A 22655-nucleotide genomic window follows, 5' to 3' on the forward strand; every position below is an offset into this window, starting at 1 on the left:
GCAGCTCTCGGAGGCTGGCAGTCCTGAAATGTTCCCAGGGCACTGAGCGATGGAGAGCCAGGCAGCAGTTGTAAGCAGAGAGTACCAAAGGTTTGATGTTGCCAAGGGGTAACAAATTGTAATACTGGAATGAGAATGTATCGATAAGTATAATGGAAAGGAGGGAGTTAAGCTTGAGGCAAAAACATAAATTTGAGCATAATCTGATTAAGCATTAGTAATAAAAGGCTGAAATTAAGAGGCTCTGAAAAAGAGAAACCAACAGCATTTCATAGCTTGCTGAAGACAATAACAAAATTCTTTCTAATGCAGTAACTTTTTTTTACCCCCAGAAGTAGTTAGATAAAATAATACATGTTTTTCTTAATAGTATTTTCTATTTTTCAGGTTTTTTTTCTGAAAGCTGCCAGCCATTGAATTTGCATGGATTTGGAAGTTAAAGGTGTTGGTGCATCCCCTCGAAGAAAGGCTGAGTTGTCATTGAGGGGGAAGAAATGTCAGGTAGTCAATGGAAGGCTTGTGATTGTTTTTCTTCCTTACTTTGACATTTAAAAAATATTTTAGTCATACTTCACAAGGTTCTTAGTTTGAGGTTAAAATCCATTCTATAGAGGAGACACCTTTTAAAATAATTATTTTTGTCAGAAAGGGATAGTTTAGTATGACAGCTTCTCAAATGAGGGTGAGAAATTCCAATATAAACAGCTATCCAAGAATAACTGCTACTCTGAGTACTTAATTGGAATGTGGGGGATTTAAGAATGAACTAGTACTTGCAGTTAAGAGCAACAGAGGCTTGAACATGTACTGTGTGTGCTGTCTCCAGCTGTTGGTGAAACTGGCAACAGGTGTGTCTGTGTTTTTGTTTTGCAAGACAGCAATAAAGTAAAGCAGCCCCCATAATACAATTTGAAAAGGCATGATTTTAGGTTGACATGAAAAATGAATCTCAGTGCTCTGCGTTCAGTATGGAGGGAAATTATGTTTTCCAGGAATTCCTAATAGTTTATGCTTTAAAATAGGGTAGATGTGCAACCCTCACAAGTTCACTGTAGTAGAAACTTTAGGGCTAGCTTTTGATAGTCCCTGCAAATATGATCTTGGATTCTGAAGGCCATTGTTTTCCTTACTGCTAAGGTAAATATTAATATTGTAAGTAACAGTTTATTTTTCTCACAGATACTATGTACTTTATGTTCATGAAGGTAAGTTAATTGCTAATCCTCCCTCAGCCCCCAAGCACCCATTTTACTTCCTTATTTGTTGCATGACCCCATTAGGAATTCTTGGAGTTTGCCAAGTTGCTGGTCTTCTTTTCAGTTTGATTTGGAATGAAAAAAGACCTCTTGTGAACATTAATACACCAATGTTATCATGTTAATGTTTTAACCAGATTTTTGAACATTAAATACCTGTGTACAACAAGAACATTTGAGGCATTTAGTATGGGTTGTAAAAGGAAATGTCATTTTTCCCTCTAATCCCTCATCCCTTTTTTCTTTCTTGTGCAACTAAGTTTCCAAATTTAGACTCTCTAGTCCACATGATTTTTGGTAGTTTGCAAAAGTAAATTTAAATTAAAATTATACTGAAATCATGTGCTTCACCCCAGTGTTCACAATGGTTTTTGTTTGCATTCTTCCTGATTTGTTGACTTCTAGAAAAGGAATTATGTTAAGGCTTTAGCATCTAGAATTAGCTGTGTTCTTTGCCTCACCACAGTTAAAATAGAACAGAAAAAAGAGAAATGTGGGATGTAATGCCTTGTTTTTGATGCCTTGATGGTCTTAGGTAGGTGACCACAGGGTGGCGGTGCTCATTACCTGCGAGGAGCTCTCAGACCTGGTACCCGGGCTCCTTCTGGAGTCACTAGAGGGTAGTGTTGCCGAACTTGTGCTTCGGGAGCAGCTACAAGGCTGTATGGCAAGAAAGGAGTTACAGCTTTGTGCTCGCTCTCAGATCGTGAAGGATGTTCGAGCACTGCTGGAAATAGGATTCTGCTCCGTTTCGGCTGTGATGCTGAGATTTATGAGCTGAGAAGTGTGAAAACAAAAACGTTAGCCCTGGTTCTGAGTGTTCCCAAACAATTTTTTTTCAGACTGGGAGGCCAGTTAGGTGAATTGTTACTTTGTGCTTGCACCAAGCAGCCTTCCCTCTGGATTTGCTGCTAACTGTTTTCAAAAGCCGTAGGGGGATAGGTGATGCTTTGGCTCAAGTCTCTTTTCCTGCTGTGTTCTTGCTCAGTTGAGTTTGGAGATCTGTGTGGTATCCAGCCTTGCAAAATAAATAAACTGAACTGCCTAATCATCATCAGGACTGCTATAGTAAAGCTGAGATGAAACAGTTACACCAAATATCAGGGGTTCTCTGGGGTCTGAGCTAGCTCCTTGTGAGCCAGCTGGCTGTCAGTCTTGTGGTTTTGGTTTAAGCATTGGTTCCCACCCAACAAGGACAATGTGACCTGAAGCCTTGTGAGCAGTGATGGTACAAAGCCTCAGGAGGACGCATTATTTTTAATGTATTATTTATAGCTGATGTGGATGCTGTCTAGATTCTTAATGGCTGGAAATCTTACTGTCATGATGAATATTCAGTCTGCTAGTCTCATGATGTGTAAGAATTAGCTTTCAATGAGAAGTTTTTGGTTTTTTCCCCTTGTTAGTAGTGTCTTACTCAAGTATGTTGGACAGATACTTTAAGCCTCTAATTTTAAATATTTAAGGAGAAATTGAAAAGTGAGAACTATGTATTTTAATCTGGATCCCCTAGGTATGTAATAATGTGTCATTCTTTTAGGGTTGGAGACCAAATAGACAGGCTACAAACAGTCCTTGCCCACCAGAGTAAGTCTGCCTCTATTTCTGATCAGCTTGTTTAATTGTGTGTATTATTAATACAATGCATTTGCATTTGTAGTGACATGCAACTTAGTATTCCATGAAATTTATCATCATAGGTTTGTTTTCTGTGATTTATATTTGGAGTAGAATATTTGATGTATTATTTACTTTGGAATTAAATTGACTTATGTTTGGCTGAGTGGAGGTTTAATTACAGAATGGGTAAAGATGGAAGAGACCACATTGGGTCTAACCCACCGGTCCATGTGGTCCAACCTCCCTGCTCAAGCAGGGTCATCCCAGAGTACATTGCTCAGGATTGCATCCAGATGGTGTTTGAGTATTTCCAGTGAGGGAGACTCCACAACCTCTCTGGGCAGCCTGTTCCAGTGCTCAGTCATCTGTGGCGAAGGAGTTTTTTTGGGGTGGAGCTTCCTGTGCATCAGTTTCTGCCCTTTGCCTCTTGTCCTATTGCTGGGCAGCACCAAGAACTTGGCTCCATCCTCTTCAGATGGTGTCACTCAGAGCTACATATTTATGCATTGTTTTGCTTGAATATTTTTAATGCCAAAAGGAGAAAAATGGTATTTTAGCTATTGACTGCTTTTACAAATATTACAGTAAAAAATACAGAGAAGCTGTTGTGAAGGGTTTTTACAAGCAATGGGAAGTTTTGTTTGTGCTTTTAAAATTTAAAACCTAATAATGACTTTGGCACATAAGGAATATCTACTCTTCCAAGGACCATGATTGATGGTTTAGCCAGTTTTGTTTACTGAAATGCCTTAGAGCCAATGCATGTAATTATTTTATAAGTGTTTGTGACTATGACCTTTGATTCTTCCAACCAAAGTCAAAACATTCAAATTTCTGTGTACTGTCTATCATTATCTAATAAAAAAAGACTGTAAGATAAGGAGCTCTCTTATTCCAAGAAGATATAACAGAGTTGCTTGCAAATATTGGTGGTAAAATATAAAAAAAAAATCTGTTTATGGTGCTCTGCAATGTACCTGGAGTAAAGGCAGAAGGCACAGAGATGCTTTGATGAATTAGAGATATTTTAATTTCTTTAAGCAGAAAAAGATACTGAGGTATGGTTGTCTTCTACTGTGTTAATCTCCTACGGAAAGTTCACAAGATTTGCATCCCCAGTAGCAATTGCCTCCATTTTGCTCTCTGATGACTGATTACGGAGGAATGTTGACACGGATGTGCTGTGGAAGACAAGAGTAAGGCACCCCTCATTTATGATCATGTTGCAGTAGCTCCTGTTGGGGAAGGAAGAGAAGCCAATGTGGGAGTAAAGAGGATCCTTTTCAGCTGACAGGGTACTCTGCTACTGGGGAAGAGAAGCTCTGTGGCCACTTGCTGAGCTGAAGAAAGAGGGGCTAATAGAGATTTGCTGAGTAGCCCATATCCAGCTGCATGGAAATTTTTGTGAAGGACCTAATAATAACTAATAGGCAGTGCTTTTATTGTAGTTAAAAAATAAGGGAATGTATTGCTGTTAAAATTGTTTTAACTCCCTGCAGGGTGCCATGCCTAGATCTGGGGAGGCTGGGAGATTCTGATGAAGAGGTAATTGTAAATTAATTTTGTCTCAAAAAGTTTTTAGAATTCACATTTTTCAGAAATTTTTAAAAGTATCACTCTGAATATAAAACAATTATGATTGCTTGTCCTTTTTTTCTGTGATTTTAGGATGGGGACTCTTACATGCCGTACACTGGAAGTTCTTCTCTTAGGTGCCAGCAAGATTCATCTTCAGAGTGGAGAATGTCATTACAGACTCCATATGCACAGCATCAACATGTCAGTCTGTCACTACAAATTTCTTTATAATATACCCCTTTAGCAGTAATTTAGAAAAGCATGCATATTTTTTAATGTAAGTTTTCTTGGTTAAGCTTGTATCTTCAAGTGCTGTTGGTCCAAAATATTTTTAGCAAAGTCCTTTTACTGAGATTCTTTAGAATATTTATAAAAAATATTTTATTACATAACTTAGCTCTTTGTTGATTGATGCACTTACCCTTCTTTTGTACTTATTTTTAAAATCCATGTTTACAAACACTAAGTATTTCTATGGAGCAGTAGTTACTTCTGGTGAAAAGAAAACTTTTGGAGTTACTTGCAGCCATTTAATTTTTTTTTCTTAGGGCTGTTGTCTTTAAAACAGAACTGGGACATAAACTTGAGAATTGTGTCTAATTTGTGATGCTCTTTTTATTGTTAAAATTTCCTCATCATGTCAGCTTTCCCCCTCTGGATAACTAAGAAACTTAATCACCACTAGTCTTAGGTGCTTTTTAAGGAAAATCAGGAACCCAGATGCTAATATTCTAATTTACAGTACAGTGCAACATTGTTCAGGATCAATATCCACTATAAAAGTTTCTAGGGTTAATTTAATTACTCAGTTATTACACTTCCCTGAATGCAGGAAAAGAGTTCTTTTGAATTCTTATATCTGAATTAAGTATGAACAAAATAAATGTGACAATTTTTTATTTGATCATGATACATCTTATTTCCTGCTTTCCTTTAAATAGATGTCTAGAAAATTGTGTCAGAACAAAATGGAGGTAAAGAAGTTGAAAAAATACAGGCTGACAAAAAGTCTTATCAGTTTACTACTACGGTATATGGTCTGAAAATGTAGTGTGTTATAATTTCTTTTATGAGACAGGAGCTAGGTTATTGGAGAAAATATTAAAATTACACTGATTAAAATTCCATTATTTCAAAAAGATTTAACTTATGTAAACCTTAAGAAATTAAGAAATACTAAGAAATTAATTAATTCTTATTTTTAGGAATTAAGTTCTTAAATTTTTTTTTTAAATTCTTAAAAATGCTTTTTAAGAATTAAGAAAAAAAAAAGAAATGTCCAAATGAGTGTTAAAAAGAAACAAGAACAAAACCAAACCAAAACAAAAAAAACCCCAACCAAAACCAAAAAAAAAAACCAAAAACCAAACCCACCAGGATTTTAACTAGAAGAAAAACCAATTTTAAATTAATTTGTACATAACCTCTGCTCCTTGAAACAAATAATATAGTAACTTGAAGGGGAGAACTGCAGATTGGCTGGAGTTCAAGGTGAATCTGCCAAGATCACTATTTTTGTATGTTCCCCAATATAACCAACTGGTTTCTCTACTTGAAAAACAATTTCATTTAAGTAAAAACTGAAATGGTGGGGTTTTTTTGTCTTTTTCAAATAATGTACTAAGAATATACTAGTTTTTAGAATACATGCCCAACATAGGTATTTATACATGTAAATATAAATGTAAACCTGTAATTACTGATAGGTTATTCATGCCCAACATAGGTATTTATACATGGCTCAAGATGTAACTGTAAACCTGTAATTACTGATAGGTTATTTTCCTTTCTACTGCCTTGTAAATGTGCAGTGCAAATATGCTTCAGTTGTTATGGCCTTTTTTGGGTCTGGATGCTCATGCTTACCCTGCTTGCTTTACCATTTTTTTTAAACAAAGTTCCTGTGTATAACTCTGTCAAGCTGCAGGAGTGCTTGTAGAAGGTTGGTGGGGTTTTGTTTCTCAGGGTCTTTCTCCCTTTCTTTTTGCTTTCCTTTATCTCTTGTTTCCTTTCTACCTTCATTATGTCTTAAATATTGAGTGCTCAAAGTATTGGAATGCATTTTCTGTTTACTTACCCTTTCTCTTTCTGTCTCTCATTCTCCCTCTTCCTCTCTCCCTTTTTTGCCTGACTTGCTCCCCATCTTTTTTCTGTGGAGAAGATTTTAAAGCTGTTTTAAAATATTTTGATGTATTCCTCTGAGAGGCCTTTACTTCTGCATTTCTTGCTTCTGGGGCTCTGACCAAGCTTTCCCAGAGCCAGATAGATTCCAGCTTCTTCAGTAACTGTGTAAGTAAATCTTCCTAAAATAGGTCACTTTTGGAGGAAAAATTTAAATATACTCTTATAATTCAGGAATTAACCTGGGAAGGGATGTGAATCCTCCTTTGAAGGAGAAAGTTGGCTCTTCAAAAACATAAATCTTTTTGGGTTTTGTGGAACGGTTTTCTAGAGCGGGACTGTAACACTGTTGTTGCAAGATGAGTTGCAAGTGTTGAGATGCTAGAGAAGGCCACCTTAATTTTTTTTTTTATTAGCACCGAGGGAATAGAACTGAAATAGTGAAGGTGTTTAGTTACTCAGGGAGACAGAAGAGAACGGAATCATGGACTTCTGTCATTGCTGCCCTTTCTACTGATGCCAGCCTCTGTTGTGCAGAGCCCTGAAATGGGTGTAAGGTTAGAAAGGTACTCAGCTGTGCAGCTGATGTTGTTCTAAGGAACAGTGTCCCAGTTCTCACCGGCCATACAAGAGTATTAGAACTTCTGACCAAATAACATCCATCCATCTATTTTCAGCCATCCAAAAATCAAATGTCAGAATTTCCGTTTTAGTGATGTTATAAGGCAGAACCACTGAGTCTGACTTCTTTCTTTAAAAGTGATGTAAAACCATGTGACTGTGTATGTTTTAGATTGAAAAATGGTGGTAGAATTTGAAGAACTCAATGAAAATTAAGTCTGAATGTGCAGTCCTGCTTGCATTTTTTCTTAATTTGAAGCATTATATCAAGAGGTTTTAGACATTATACTTTATAGGAACTAAAAAAATGCTGTTCAAATCAATAGACCAGACAGAGGCTTTTATGTTAATTACTAATTGCTTTAACATTGTGTTTTGGAGCAGAGGACAAGACCAGAAAATCTGCCGTCCCTCAGAGACAGATCCAAGTCGAAGCATGGTCAGTATGAAGCAGGTATGAAGGAAGAATATAAGCAGCATCCTCAGAGAATTGCAGAAAAGAAAAAAGACCACCTCCAGTGTCCAGACACTTCAATAAAGGTAGCTGGAAATTAGAAATTGCATTTTTAAATAGCAAATGTACATCAATATTTCATTATACTGTTTGGAAAGGTTTGCACATGTATGTAATTAATTTCATGTTTTTATTGTAAAGAAATAAAAACATGTAATTTAAACATCTGATGTTGAGGAGGAGATAAACTGTAGGAAGGTTGTTTCAGTTGTTGCAGAGAGAGAAACTGAAGTGCTCTGAGAATTAATGTCTGGTTGTGTTCTCTGGTAAAGAGGGTAACACTGGCCATCCTAGTGCTCCTGTAGCCTGAGCCTGAAGGTTAGCATGATTGATAAGGGAGAACTTAAAGCCTGTCAGAACAGGAGAGACAGCAGAAAGATCTTGGTAAATTGTTATTTCCAAAACGAGAAATTAATTCAAACTGTTTCATTTTTTAAGCCTAGAAGTACTTTAATTACTATTCTGTATATTGGGACTTAAAAAAGGAGAAGTTAAAGATTTAATCTGTTCCTTAGAGAACTATTAACACTGAAAATGCAAAGGAATATGGGGTTAAAATAATGAATGATATTATCTGTACTTTTTGCTTTGATATGGTATAAGATTCAGTACAGTTGGACTGTAAGCTGTACTAATTCTGCCAGGTTTCTTCTGTGTTTTCAGATTAAGGTGGAAAGAAAGGGTAGATCAGTGGAGAGAAACTGGAAAACAGAGGTGTGAAAAACCCCAACTTTAATAGTGTTTGGATGAGATAGTGGAGGAGAGTGTTTGAACAGGGAAAGATGCATCATTGTAGGTGTAAGGAAGCAGGAAATCTAAGTAAGCAACAGCTGTGAGGACTGGTGGAATGCTGGATTCTGCTGAGGGTAGATGACCATTTAAGAACCTTAATGGAAAGTTAAGTATGCAAATGTTGATAGAACATATTGTGCTCATTGCTTTTCAGAGAAAAGGTTTGTGATGAATAACAATGAGTTTACTGAATTTGCTTTCTTAACATTCAGTAGAATGAAAAGGGAAGGTTTTTCTAAAGAAAGATTGTTTCGCATATTGTAGATAACTTTAAAAGAGCTTTCTCTTCAAATTGTGCTTCTAGTGATCGGATAAAGGAGAATCTGAAAAAACCTATTAATAAACATTCTGTGAATAAGAGGTGAATGAAAAAAAAGTTGAGGTGCTTTGTGGTTTAGTTTAATGTTTAGTGGCAGATAAGGTTTTCTGTTCTGGAGATTTGTTATAGTTTGGTGGTTTGTTTTTTTTTTTTTTTGCTTTTCTAATGATTCCACTCTAATGTACTGGTCTGATACCCGTATCATTTGTTTTCCAAGGAGTGACTCCTTTATATGCACTACTGCAGGCCCATCAAAAGGGTATTTACAGGAGCAGCCAAGTTATCTAAAAATGAAGAAATAGATGGCAAATGTATGCTGGGAGAGAAAAAGCAGGATTGGCTTTTTTTTTTTTTCTGGTGATTTTGGGTTCCAGAAAGATACTTGTTAAGCACTAGAAGCATGTGTGTTAATTCTTCTCAAAGATATTAATATAATGTCTATCAGAACAATTTTTTTGTGTTAGATATTATCACTACCTGATTAGATGAATAAACAAAAAGATTTCAACATGCTTGTTTTGCTTGATTAGTGGAACTTGTAACAACTTCTCTTTTCTGTCAAGAAGGTGCTCCTAGAGGAGATTGCTAAGCCTGTTTCTGTCAAAACTTCCTGCATCCTTTTTTTTCATATTGTCCCTGTAGGAAATATTTCTGTAATACTCTGGGACTGGTTTACAAGTCTGTTAGAACCAGTAGCATGCTTTGGCTTTTCCCTGTCTAGGCTATATTTAACTTCTTCACTGGTCACAAAGCAGTATCTCTACACAAAGCAGTGAGCTTTGAGCTTTATACCTAACAGCAAATCCTCTGCTTCCACTTGGCTGTTCCTGTGCTGAACAGAAAAAGGATGAGTTCTTCTCCTCAGAGATACTAAAGTCTGCTTTCTCTGACTTGCTGCTGTTTTTTCACAAAGCTTGTAGGAACACAGTATTCTTGAGATTTAAAAATTTTGTTATTTATTTCAGTATGAATGAAAACTGGTAAGTATTCAAAAGATACAAATCTTGCTCTCTAGTCTTTCCTTGTAAGTTCAGTTTCTGTAAAAAGCTAGGCTTAAAAAAATTCTCTTTTAGTTAGCATGAAGTGGAAGAAGTTGACACATTAAAAAGTAAAGAAGAAAGTAGTGTTTTTAAATAAATTCTTGAGGAAAACATATGTGGATTTTTTAGTTTGTTTTTATTACAATTCATTACATTTGAGTTATAAAAAGAATGTATTTTTGTGTAGGGTACACAGCTTGAAGATGGAGACAATGATTTTCTAACCCTTGATAAGAAAGCTCTCCTGCAACAATGCTATACAAACAAACCTTATAATATGCAGCACAACATAAGGAAATCAGAAGCTGTAAGTATTCGGACTGGTATTATGCTGGTATTATTGGTATGTATGCTATTTCTCCACCTAGATGTGGAGAACGGCTTCCCAGAAGTTCAACAGAAGTTATGCCTTTGGAGATTTGGGTCTAGTATGTAATTGCACCCATTGAAATCGTGTGAGTTTAAACACTTCTTTCAATGGGAGCTGAACTGAGCAATCCAGTGAGCATTTTAAAATCTTATCTGCAGTGCTTGTATTTTATGCAGTAATCTATATAAATGAGAACACAAATTATGAGTAATATGTACAGATACAACTAGGAATAACTGAGGTAGTTGAGTGAACCTAAACATAATGTTACATTCAGTGTCAGAAGTTGGACTTTGGTGATCCCTGTGGATCTCTCCCTGCTCGGGATAATCTATGGTTCTAGGATTTCCTCTGATCTGTAGCTTTTAGCTGAGCCTCTATTCAATGGATTCCATAATTCCATCAGCTAGTATTAGATTGAGTCAGCAACAACTGTGGCTGTGTCTTCAAGCTCTAGGGATGGAGCTTCTACAGTGTCTCTAAGCAACATCTTCATGCACATGCTATTCTCTGTGTGAGGAAGTTCTCCCTATTGTCCACACCAGTCCTCCCAAGGCTCAGTGTGTAACTTTTACCTCCTGTTATACTCTTGGCTTCTGTCAAAAAAGTTTGGTTCTCTTTTCTCTGTAACTTCTCTTCAGAGTGCCTTATAGCTGCTGGTTCTGCAAACTAAACAAACCCAAGCTACCTTAGCTGCTCCTTTCAATTGTTTTTGCTCTGGACTTTAGTCAGATCCTTTCTGAAGGAAGAGGGGAACCCTGAAGTCTGGAAACCACCATGGACTCAGTAGCATGCAGAGAGCTGAATTAAAACTTTCCTCACATGGATGTACCCAATACACTTCTTTGATTCATTACATAGATGTGAATTTTACTTTTTTTTGGGACTGAACAATAGGAGTCTTGCCCATCTGAGGCAGGCCTTGAATTTAGGATTATTTACAGGGATGAAGAACCTTGATTTGATATTGCATGATTCAGTATTTGCATATGCAGACTGATGGCTTTTATAACTGGTTTTTGAAGGGATTGCTGAAAAGGGTTATGCATTCTAACTTTCTCATGGAATAATAAGCCATGGGAAATGTTATGATTTTTTAAAGTAAATAGTAATTTTAATTAATTTTATTTGCTCGTCACTATGCATTGAATTTTACATCATTGCAACCATTTATTTGATTTCTAGTCTTGTTGAAATGAATGCAGATATTGCTCTACTGAGGTCACTGGTAATTTTCATGACAAGAAAATCTTTTGAGGAAGTACTTAAGCTTTTATTTTTAGAATAAATTAAAAAATCTATACTACTGGCTAAAGATAATGGAAAAAAATCTGGAACTATCCCTAGAGTAATTACTTAGTGCTAAAGCAAGTACAGTGAAAGCCCTGAGAAAGGGACCAGTGCAAAACTACAAAAGACGAGATAGTCTGTAGCTGCCATGCCTTAAAATAAAGCCAGCAGGTGTCTGAGCAAGGTGTTACTGAAGCTCTTCAGAACCCTTTTGTTATTTGTTAGCACTCATGGTCAGCACAGGCTGACTCACTCTCTCTTTTGAGGACCATCTCAGGCTCTCCTAGGTCCAGCTTCTGATAGTGGTAGAATACTGGAAAAAACTGGCAGTAGTAGCTCCATGTGTATTTATTCCATTTTGTATATGTTGCCTCAATTGTTGGCATTTCATTTTATTTACCTGAAAATTTTGCTCAAGACTACACAATGTTAACATGTCCTTTTACTGTAATCATTACCAAAAAGTCAAATGTTAAAGTAGAACTTCTCTTGATTTTTCTGTAATTTGGGATGAAAGTTTGCTAGTGGAGCTCTGCAGGGCTCCATCTTTGGCCTTGTGCTCTTCAACATCTTAAATGACTTGGGAGCAGGACAGGAAGGGATACTGAACAAGTTCACATATGATACAAAACTGGGAGGAGCTGCTGACTCCCTCGAAGGCAGGGAGGCCCTGCAGAGAGACCTCAACAATCAGAGGGCTGGGCAATCACCAACCACATGAAGTGCAACAAGGGAAAGTGCCAAATTCTGTACCTGGGACAGGACAACTCTGGATGTAAGGACAGACTGGGGAACGAGATGCTGGAGAGCAGTGCCATGGAAAGGGACCTGGGGGTCCTGGCAGGTTGAACATGAGTCAGCAGTGCCCTGGCAGCCAGGAGGGCCAACCTTGTCCTGGGGTCCATCAGGCCCAGCATTATGGCTGGGCAAGGGAGGGGATTGTCCTGCTCTGCTCTGCACTGGGACAGCCTCACCTCAAGTGCTGGGGGCAGGTTTGGGTGCCACAATATAGGAAAGACATGAAGGTATTAGAAAGTGTCCAAAGGAGGGCAACAATGATGGGGAAGGGCCTTGAGTGGAAGCTGTATGGGGAGCAGATGATCTCCTCACTTGCTCTGTTGAGCTTGGAGGAGACTGAGGGGAGACCTCAGTGTGGTCTTCAACATCCTCATTATGGGAAGAGGAGTGACAGGTACCAATCTCTTCACTCTTATGACCAGTGACAGGACCCGAGGGAATGGCCTGAAGTTGTGTCAGGGGAGGTTTAGGTTGGATATCAGGAAAAGGTTCTTCACCCAGAGTGTGGTTGGGCACCAGAACAGGGCCCCCAGGGAAGTGCTAACAGTACCAAACCTGACAGAGTTCGAGAAGTGTTTGGACGATGTTCTTGGGTACATGGTGTGGTTCAGGGATGGTCCTGTGTGGTGCCAGGAGTTGGATTCGATGTTCTTTGTAGGCCCTTTCCAGTTCAGTTTGTTCCTTGACTTTGTGATTCACAGCCCATTGCCAATAGATGTCGTATATAACCTCTGAAGAAGGTTGTTTTCCTCTGAATGCTTGTATTTAGGGAACAACAGTAACTACTTTTGCAGTGAGAGCTGCTACAAATTCAATGTTTGCCTCTGCTGTCTGCATTTTTGTAATTTCATAGCAGACCTTTTGTCTAAGAGCAGAATGGAAGATGTTTCATGAAAGATTATTCAGTGACCTAATTAAATTGAAATTTAAGGTGTAAGGTTTTCTTTGTTTGGTTTTTTAAAAATCAGATTCTTTTTGGCATGCTAACTGGTTTGGATCTATAAACTGGGTCCATGGAATATGTTATAACAAATACTGCCCTATACTATCACCATGTCCTCCTTTAAATCATTCTTTTTAATTCATCTGTTGCAACAGTTAATGGGTAAAGAATCAGTAACTCAGAATGAAGCACCCTGTAGTTTTTGCACCTGATAGGTGCAAAAATGAAACATGAAATCAAATGAAAAAGCCTCCTACCTCTTACAATTCTGAAATCTTCTAAGGCTTAAAATCAGTTTGGAATAACCAACAGCTGGTCTGGTGTTGCATTAGTTATTTGGTTTTTTTTGATTTGGCTTTTTTTTTTTTTTTTGACTAGTGCCAGTCAGTAGTTATTTGAAGATTGTGAATTCTACCCATAACATCTCTGTGGAATTAGGAATTATCTCTTATAGGTACCTGGGAACTTCTCAGTTCTTCATCCACACAAAGGCTAGATCTCTCTAGGATTTCCTTTGCACATAAGACCAATTAGAAAATTATCTTTAGTTTCAGAATATCTAAAAAAAAAATAAGTTTGCATAAACCCCCTCAGTAACAATAATCTCTATTTTCTCATATATAAAATTAAATTTTTGGAATAAAAGGCAAAATAAATGCAGTAAAAAACTTCAAGAATGTGGAAGATTAAGAGAGGTGCTGAGGCCTGGTTATTGCTGGTGGCCTCCATACAATCCTGGACCATACTTTTGTGTTTTGGGTTCTCTCTGTGTAACAGGTTATGATCAATGCCTGCACACATTACAGTGAATGGCACAAGGTTACGGTTCAGTGTTACTCTAATAAAAATTAAAAGAAGATCATGTTAAATCCCCTTTCCCCTTTAGGATGACATTTCCTGAGAGGTTTTTCAGATTGACCTGTCTCAGCAGAACATTATAGTGGCATGCAGGAAAGAAAAGTCTTGCAACTGAGACAAAGTCTTGAAAGAATTTTTGACTAAATATTGCTGGAGGTAAAGTTTTATTCTCTTAGTTGAAATCTGTGTCACCTGAAAAACCTGGAATAATGTGAGTCTCCTCAGGCTTTATTGTACTTACAGAATCCATTAGAAACAATACAGAAATAAGGATTTTGTCTGTAAACTTAAATACTACAAATCTCATATTTATTACAACTAATATGCATAGACAAATTGAGTGTGTAGCAGAGAATATTATATGACTATTTTTAATGCAAATAGAATCTATTAAAAATATAAAAACATATTAATTGTGGCATAGGTAAGTTTGTGACCTCTGAATGCTGTCTTCAAGGGTAACTTATTATTTGAAGTGCCTGCTATTATGTATTTCACTTGTTCTCAGCCAGTTTTTCATTGCAGGAGGATGTTGCTTCAGAGAGGAGAAAACAGGCTGTTGTAGAACAAGTTATGGTGGATCAATTATGTAGGTAAATGAATTTATAATGTAAAATTTCAATTTTCCCTATAGAAGGATTTAGATCCATTAGTGTTTGGCTTTTCTTGTTTAAGAGATGTTTTGATCATCTTGTTCCAAATCTTCTGAGGTCTTATGTAGTAGTATTATTTACAAAAAATTCTTTAAGTGAAAGGCTTTTTATTGCATCTTAAAATATCAGTTTAAAGTGCCATGTGTATGTTATTTTTTTTCCTGGAAATAAGTTCTAATTTTATGCTTGAACCTATTTTAAGGTCTGTACAATAGCACTAGCTGTCAAAAATAACCCTCTTGCACCTCAAGAAAATACATGGATGCCTGATGTTATAAATTACATGTCCTCAATATTTATTGTCCTTTCCAAAAATCTTAGCTTTATTTATATTTATTCATCCTTTATTAATACTGAAACAGCACATCTCAGGCATAAAGGAGTATTATACCAATGCTGGGCATGGAGGGAAAAAAGGCACTATTATAAATGAGTTGGTCCAGGTTGTACAGTAAGATCTCGCGCCTTCATTGCTATCCCTTTAACTTCAAGAAAGCATTGCTTCTGTGCAGAAAGATCCCTCTATTTTAAGCATGCTTTAATAATTCAGGGCTTTATGCAAGCTGTCTGGTTGTGACAATATACAAAGATGCAAGCTAGTTTAATATAGTTTCATGTTACTTCATACTTACAAAAAATTATCTGTGAGTATGTCTAGATTATTTTGCATTCTGTGCATAGTTTACAGACTCCGGAGTCATCTGCACTGGTGTTCCAGCCCATCAAATCCTAAAATTTTGAGGCTGAAATGCTGTTGCACTTCACCATTTTAGTTTTTATTTCTATTACACTGGAAGTTTAAATGACCTATATTGTTTGAAAGTCTCTTAACACTTTTACACTATTTAAAAGCTGACATGAAAAGAAGGTTGCCTGAGGGAGATAAGACTGTCATGAAGCACAATGTTAAATTCCAATTTTAATCCTCAGGATTAAAATTATGCAACTATGCAGGGTTGGAACCCCCAGTTTTCAGATAAGTGCTTGGCTTGTGTCATATCCCTTTAAAGATATTTACAGAGGTGATCTTAAAAATATGCTGGTTATGTTGAAGTGTTTTAGTACTACTGATGTTGCATTAAACATCTGTGCCCATTTTGTGTTTTTCCTCCTTCTGCTGCTTTGCCTTATTTTTTCCATGTCTTACTTCTTCTACTCTGAACCTTTCTGTTGATAATGTCAAAACAATATTCAGTAGTGCTGCAGCTGCATCAGGATGAAGTTTTAATTTAAAAAATCTCTCTGTTTATGTTCCAAATATAACTCTGCCAGTACTTCTAAACAAATTGGAATCAGATATCAGGATGTTAATCGGAAAAGATTAGTTCAAAACTGTTGCATGAATAAAAGCTATTTAAGGAAATACAAAGGTATTTTGAATATTTTTTTAGTAGAGCAAATCTTGCAATTAAATCAGTGTAACTGATGTGTACTAAGATGTATCTGTATAGATCAGAGAGCAAGTTTAGAAAACTATAATAGCTATGCAAAATTATTTTTCCCCTTCTGATAACCATTTTAATAGCATAACAAGCATCTCAGTTATTTTTAAAGGTTCTCTTCTTTTGTTTAGTTGTTTAACTGATACAGAGAATATCAAAATGTTCAAATCCCAGTTAATCTGTTCCTTTTTGCTTATTGGGACTTTGAGACCCTCTCAGCTGTGTAGTTAGCACTTTGAGGGAGGAAGTGCCAATGTTTTTGTTGGATGACAGATTGGATGGGGCTCTGAGCAACCTGGTCTGGTGAAAGGTGTCCTGCCCACAGCATGGGGTTGGAACTAGATGATCTTTAAGGTCCTTTCCAACCTAGGCTACTCTGTGATTCTGAGGTGATGTCACTGGCCAGTGCTAGCAACTGATATCACTGATATTGGAGGGAGCCATGGTTAAAGAATATCACTGATGAAATATTTACAGAAGCAGTAGAAATTATGAAAAACCCCACAAGCCTTCATAATACTAAGATTTATTTTATATAAAGATATATAAAATATACTTTAAGTAATATGTATCTGCATTTAACATTACTACATAGCAGTGCACAGCCAGAATATTATTGCATATGTTTGATTTTGTGAAATAGACTTAAGAATTTGTAAAAATAAACAAAAAATTAGGCCCACAAATTTATGCAATCTTAATGGATTGCTTCAAGATTGTATTACTGTATTATTCTTGGGTGTTTTCTTTCCTGCATAAAAATATGTAAGACCTGAAATCCAGCCATACTAACAGTCAGAGGGTTTCTCCCTGCTCTTTGTGGTCAGAGCTGTTATAAGTGATCCAGAGCAGTCCACACGTTCCGATGCTTGCAAGGAAGCTCCAGGACTTCTGGGAGTTGGGATGGCGCCAATGCGTTTTAGAAAAAGGACTCTCCATGAAACAAAGTAAGTTTATAAAAGTAAATTTCCTGCTATATATATTTTCTTTAGCTCTGTGAATTCTGTTTGCTTTACCAAATGTTCTGGTTTTGGCTTGGATCCACCAGCTTCATGTGAGGCCTTTTTTGTAGCTTTCCTGTGATTGTTATTGCCTAGTGAGATAACAGGGACCTTTTTCTGTAAATTCTCTGTGAATAATGATTGCTTCATAGAATTTATAAAAACTGGGAGAACATTGTTAAGCTTATGGTGATATTATTCATCACAAGGATTTGCCAGCCTTTTCCAAGTGGTTGGATGCTTGCAATGCTTTCAGAGATTCCTATCCTTAGGTGCATAAATTGCATAAATATGCATCTGTAAATGCTAATGTAGATCTTCACAATAATCATACTTTTCTTTCATGTTTTGATTTCTGCTGCAATAATTAACCCTATTGGCATTTAAATGACATTCCTGGACTGTCAGCATTGAACTAGTAGCTTCAAGGACTTAAAAAAACCCCGAGGAGACACTGTGATCCATAAAATTAAATGAATCTGCAGGTCTGAGTTTTGTTCTGTTTTTCTCAACATTCAGGCAAGAATTTCTGCTTTGTGCATTTTAACATCCCGCTCTTAAGTCTTTCTCATCAAATGTCATCTTTGTATTTTTAAAAAAAGGAAAAAAAGACAGAAATAACAGTCTCAATTTCTTACATCCATCACATAGACAAATCTTCATTTCTGGAACTAGTAATAGGGCCAATATAAAATATTTATGTGGGTAAAAATGCCCCCACCTGTGTATTTTTGCAAGAGAATGCATTGGTTCATGGAAGTGTGGTGGGTGGTAAAGGTTAATTCTTTATGTAAGTGCATGTAAACAAAATTTCCCATTCATATCTATGTTCTCTGTGAATGTACTCTCATATTATATAATAACAGAACACTTTACAGCTCTGAGTTGCTTTCTAATTCAACTACAAAGCATCATCTCCTCAGCCAGTTGCCAAGGATACTGTATTTCATGGTTTTTGCTGTTGGAAAATGGTTGAGTTTTATGTAACAATTATCTGGGAGCATATAGGTATCATTAACATGCTGCATTATTTTCACAGAATAAGGACCAAATCAGGACTAACTGAGAACATGCTCTCCAACAAGCTACGCTTCGATAGTAGGATTATATCGAGGTAATCACAAGTTTTGTGAAGCTTTTCAATGCTCTCAATTTGTGAATGAGGATTACTCTCTTGAACTGATTAATTGCACTGAATATTTCTGCTCCCTATGTTGAAGGAAAAAAAGTATGTGTGGGTGTCCATATGTAGCACAGATTTTGACGTGGCTAATGGATAGTGGCTTTACAGTCCCACTGTACCATGTTAAGATCTGTAAGCAGTGCTATGTTACCATCATACCCATAGCTCTATTCAGGACAGTTACCCCAGGGGCTGTCTAAAATAGTGCTGTTAGCTGTTGCATCTCAGTTGTTTAAAATTATTTTAGCCTTATTTTAGATGTGACAACTACTATAAGTAGTAATGGCTTTGCAACTTGCTCATAGCTGCTTATGTATTAAATTTTAGAAAGTTCTGATTTGAGTAGTGGTAGCATAAACATATTTTTCAGTTTTGAAAGTGATGCTTTTCTGCAGCTGTGAGCTGTATACTTGTTAGACACAGCTGAATATTCAGCAACATACTTTCATATACCTCAATGAATGCAGTAGTCCTGGCATATGCAATCCTTTAGTTAATCAGTGAAAACTATATTGGCATACTAAAACATGAAGCCTTGAGAGGTGTTTTAGCATTCTGGAGAATGGAATATTGAATTAAAATATGTGACCGAATCCACAACTTGAATTTCATGGTGTGTTAGAGAAAATAGTCAAAGAGCTCTTTAAAAAATCAATTGTACAGCATGCAACATTGGAAATAAAATGGATACTGAGAGCAGCCTTGAGGAGAAGACCTTGGGGGTGCTGGTGGATAAGAAGCTCATCATGATCTGGCAGTGTGTGCTTGCATCCAGGACACCAACCATGTCCTGGACTGCACCAGAAGAAACATGGCCAGCAGGGCGAGGGACAGGATTTGCCACTCTGCTTCTCTCCTGTCAGACCCCACCTGCAGTGCTCTGTCCACCTCTGGGGTCCCCAGCACGAGAAGGACCCGTTGGAGTGATGCACAGGAAGGTCACAAAGATCATCCGGGGGATGGAACACCTCTCTTAGGAAGACAGGTTTAGAGAGTTGAATTGTCCAGTCAGGAGAAGGGAAGGCTCCAGGGAGACCCTCTTGCCTTAGACCCTTCCAGTGCCTACAAAAGGGAAGATGGAGAGGGTATTTTTTAAAAGGGTGTGTAGTAATAGGACAAGGGGGAATGACTTCAAACTGAAAGCAGGCAGGTTTAGATGAGATATTAGGAAGAAATTCTTTACTGTGAGGTTGTGAGGCACTGGAACAGGTTGCACAGAGAAGCTGTGGATGCCCCATGCCTGCAAGCATTCAAGGCCAGACTAGATGGAGCTCTGAGCAGAGTGGTGTAGTGAAAGGTGCCCCAGCCCACACTAGGGGTTTTGGAACTAAATCATCTTTAAGGTCTGTTCTAACTCAAACCATTCTGATTCCAAAATAAATGTTACTTATGTTTGGGTTGAATTGGATTTATATAGATGAAAAACATAAAGGTGCTTTTCAATTTTCCTTATAGAAATGGTCACGATGCTTGTAGGGAGTTGATTGGATTCTTTTTCATGTGTGACAAATCCCTTACTGTGTATGAATTTCGACAGTTTGGAAAAAACAGGTAGGATTAATTATTTTTTAAAAGGGTTTTAGGAAACATATTTCACTTATCCAAGCATCCAAGGAGCTTAAATAAATGTAATTGTTTTAGTACCAATTTTGAATTATTTCACAGGACAAATGCCTTGCCTTTCATTCAGAAGGGAGTTTATCATCATCAACGTGGACAAAGAAAGGGAAAAGCTTATGATCTTAGTGACTTCTACGTTGTAAGTATTCTTCTGCTGCATGTAATACTATTTCTTTGGAGGTAATATTTGGATATCTGAATTGTAAATTGTGATCTAGCCTTCCGGGAAGACCAAAAGTCTTCCCCTTAAGTGACATTTTTTGAGTTAAAGATTTTCAGAAGTTTGGATTGTTTTGTTGTCCCACGTTTTAGAGGTTCCAAATTTAGGTTTCAGATGAAGCTGTACTTTGTAGTTCTCCCCCTAGAGGGCACAAGACTGCTGACAGTGTGGACCTTTTTTGGACTAAGTGATCCACTTCTCTCGGGAAGGAGAATCCTGAAGTAGACCAAAGTACTTGCTGAAAGTAAATAATCTTTGCAAGGTCTGCTGGCACACTCGAAGCAATGATTAAATATTTTTTAAACATGAAGAAATTGTGGGTTAATTGTTTTTAATCTCCAGTTTGAAATGTAAACAACAGCTGTTCAGAGCAAGTGTATGAAACAATGTTAAGCTTTGTCTACCATCTAATCTAGTGGCTGATTAAAAATCATATTGCACCTTCTATACTGCTGTACTTCTGTACTGCCTAAAGTGTTGATGGTTTATAAATACTTGAGAAAGTTTTCAAGTACAGACTGTTTTCACCAAATTCTTCAAATGCTCCTGCAAACCTGAAGTTTGGAGGAAAAACCATGTTTGTGAGAAATGTAGAAAGTAAAAGATGTCGACATGAGTTTTAGTGTGTTTTGTCTAATCACATGCCTATCCTAACTGCTTACACAACCACCTAAGAATTTCGAAGATGAAATAGATGAGTTTATGATATGAAAGATATAGCTACTTGTCGGGATTTTCATGTTTTATTGTCATGTGTGTTTTTGCAGCCTGCAGATGGAAGTGTGTTCTGAATAAAGTTGCATCCTAAAGTCATCCATAAAATGTACTGAACTGAGTTCAGTACCTCTTTGGAATGATGCTGTGTCTGTGAACCTCCATATCTGCTATCATGCTTTCTGGGCTGACATTAGGATATGCAGATCTCTCACAAGGTCCAAGTGGTTGAGTCCCTTGCACAGGAGCAGTGTCTCTGTCTCCTCCTTCCAAAGTCATGAGTTTTGGAGACTTTATAAACCAAGCCTGCCCAGATATTACAGTTAGAGCTACTGCATTTTTTTTTATTCTTCTCAGTCTTCTTTACTTTTAGTTTGCTGCTTTTATTTATTTCCCCTTCCCCTCTATGAAATACACAACCTTTTTTTAAATCATTGTGTGCTTTACCAACAGGGAGCCAATCTGACTTTCCGAAGTGTCGATCATAACCTTCCAGAAAGTGTTAAGCAGAACCCTTTCTTCACCCTTCGTGTGATAAGTATTGATGAAGCAGCTATGGATTATCTAAAGTAAGTGCTGATAACTGCTTTTCCAATTACCTTTCTTTCCTTAAGCAAAAAAAAAAAAAAAAAAAAATTAGCTCCTAATACCTTACTGCTTATCCTGCTAAAAGCAGAATTAATATATAGACTGTTGTTAGGAGAAATTAGTAATTGATATTGGAAGATTTTGCATAGTTCAGTAACTTCCTAGAATGGTAAGGAGTAATTTTAAAGAGAGGATGGAACAGAATGTGAAGCTGTTCTTTTGTTTTGTTTGAGGTCACATGTTTTTATATACAAATCATATACCTCCTTTGTTTTAGTTTGTGCACATTGCCTCTTGTCTTGTCAACAGGCACCACTGAGCAGAGCCTGTCTCAGTTTTCTTTACTCCTTTCTGTCAGGTATTCATGGGTACTTGAGGGTAAGACCCCTCAAGGCTTCTATTCTCCAGGTTAAACAGTTCCAGCTCTCCCAGGCTCTTCTCATATATCTTATACTTTGATCCCTTCCTGATTCGGAAGAGAATAATTTTAATTTCAATTAAATATGCTCAGTATCTAAAGACTACTTTGTTAGCAGAACTTGGCTATTATTTTCTTTCTGCAATTATTTAGACACATGAAGCTTGTTCTCAGATATGGTAATATTCCCTTGAAGTCCCTTTAGACTGAAAGCTTTGCAAAGGAGCCAGAGTAAGCTAACAGTGCATACAACAGTAAATTCAAATTTAATTGGTTCTAGAACTATATAGTTGTATGATGCTTAGTGCTAATTGTTCCCTCTCGGCTAGGTTTCAGTGAAATAAAACACAATATAGTTTAATTTCAGCTAGTTTATATGAGACATTTTACATCTCAGAAGCCTATCATTCAAGTAAAGCAGCTTTTTCTATCATTTGTGGCTAATCTTATACCTGTGAAATTTGGAGTTGAACCAATGTTACCTCTGAATAGAAGAACCATAAAGAAGAGCAGCTCAATGGGTTGTAATTTTGGATTTTTTATTACCTGTGGTGGAATTGATTATTATTTCCTTTTTTATACTCTCTCTGTATTCTTTCCATTAGTGACTAAGTTTCAGTCTATCTTTTTCTTCTGTATGAGGATGTTATTAAGCTCTCTATTCTCTGGTGCATAAGTCTTGAATTGAGTCCTCTT

General features: G+C 36.9%; 1 protein-coding gene across 2 annotated transcripts in view; it reads left to right on the forward strand.

Annotated features, from left to right (window-relative positions):
• The first annotated feature begins 383 nt into the window (after nt 1–383).
• Nucleotides 384–22655, forward strand: part of CAPS2 (calcyphosine 2) — a 28071-nt gene continuing 5799 nt past the window's right edge. Inside the window, exons 1-13 of one of the 2 annotated variants that reach the window (XM_031055580.1) lie at nt 421–501; nt 1180–1205; nt 2797–2843; nt 4376–4421; nt 4545–4655; nt 7581–7736; nt 10049–10168; nt 14646–14713; nt 17043–17162; nt 18256–18330; nt 19855–19950; nt 20065–20158; nt 21407–21522. In XM_031055580.1, coding sequence (XP_030911440.1) covers nt 495–501; nt 1180–1205; nt 2797–2843; nt 4376–4421; nt 4545–4655; nt 7581–7736; nt 10049–10168; nt 14646–14713; nt 17043–17162; nt 18256–18330; nt 19855–19950; nt 20065–20158; nt 21407–21522 — 1082 coding nt within the window. In that variant the 5' untranslated portion in view covers nt 421–494. Of the gene's footprint in view, nt 502–1179; nt 1206–2796; nt 2844–4375; nt 4422–4544; nt 4656–7580; nt 7737–10048; nt 10169–14645; nt 14714–17042; nt 17163–18255; nt 18331–19854; nt 19951–20064; nt 20159–21406; nt 21523–22655 lie in introns of both variants that reach the window. The other variant, XM_031055579.1, reaches the window with a different exon arrangement.

The sequence above is a fragment of the Geospiza fortis genome, unplaced genomic scaffold, assembly GCF_000277835.1.
Source record: "Geospiza fortis unplaced genomic scaffold, GeoFor_1.0 scaffold166, whole genome shotgun sequence".
NCBI classification, from domain to species: domain Eukaryota; kingdom Metazoa; phylum Chordata; class Aves; order Passeriformes; family Thraupidae; genus Geospiza; species Geospiza fortis.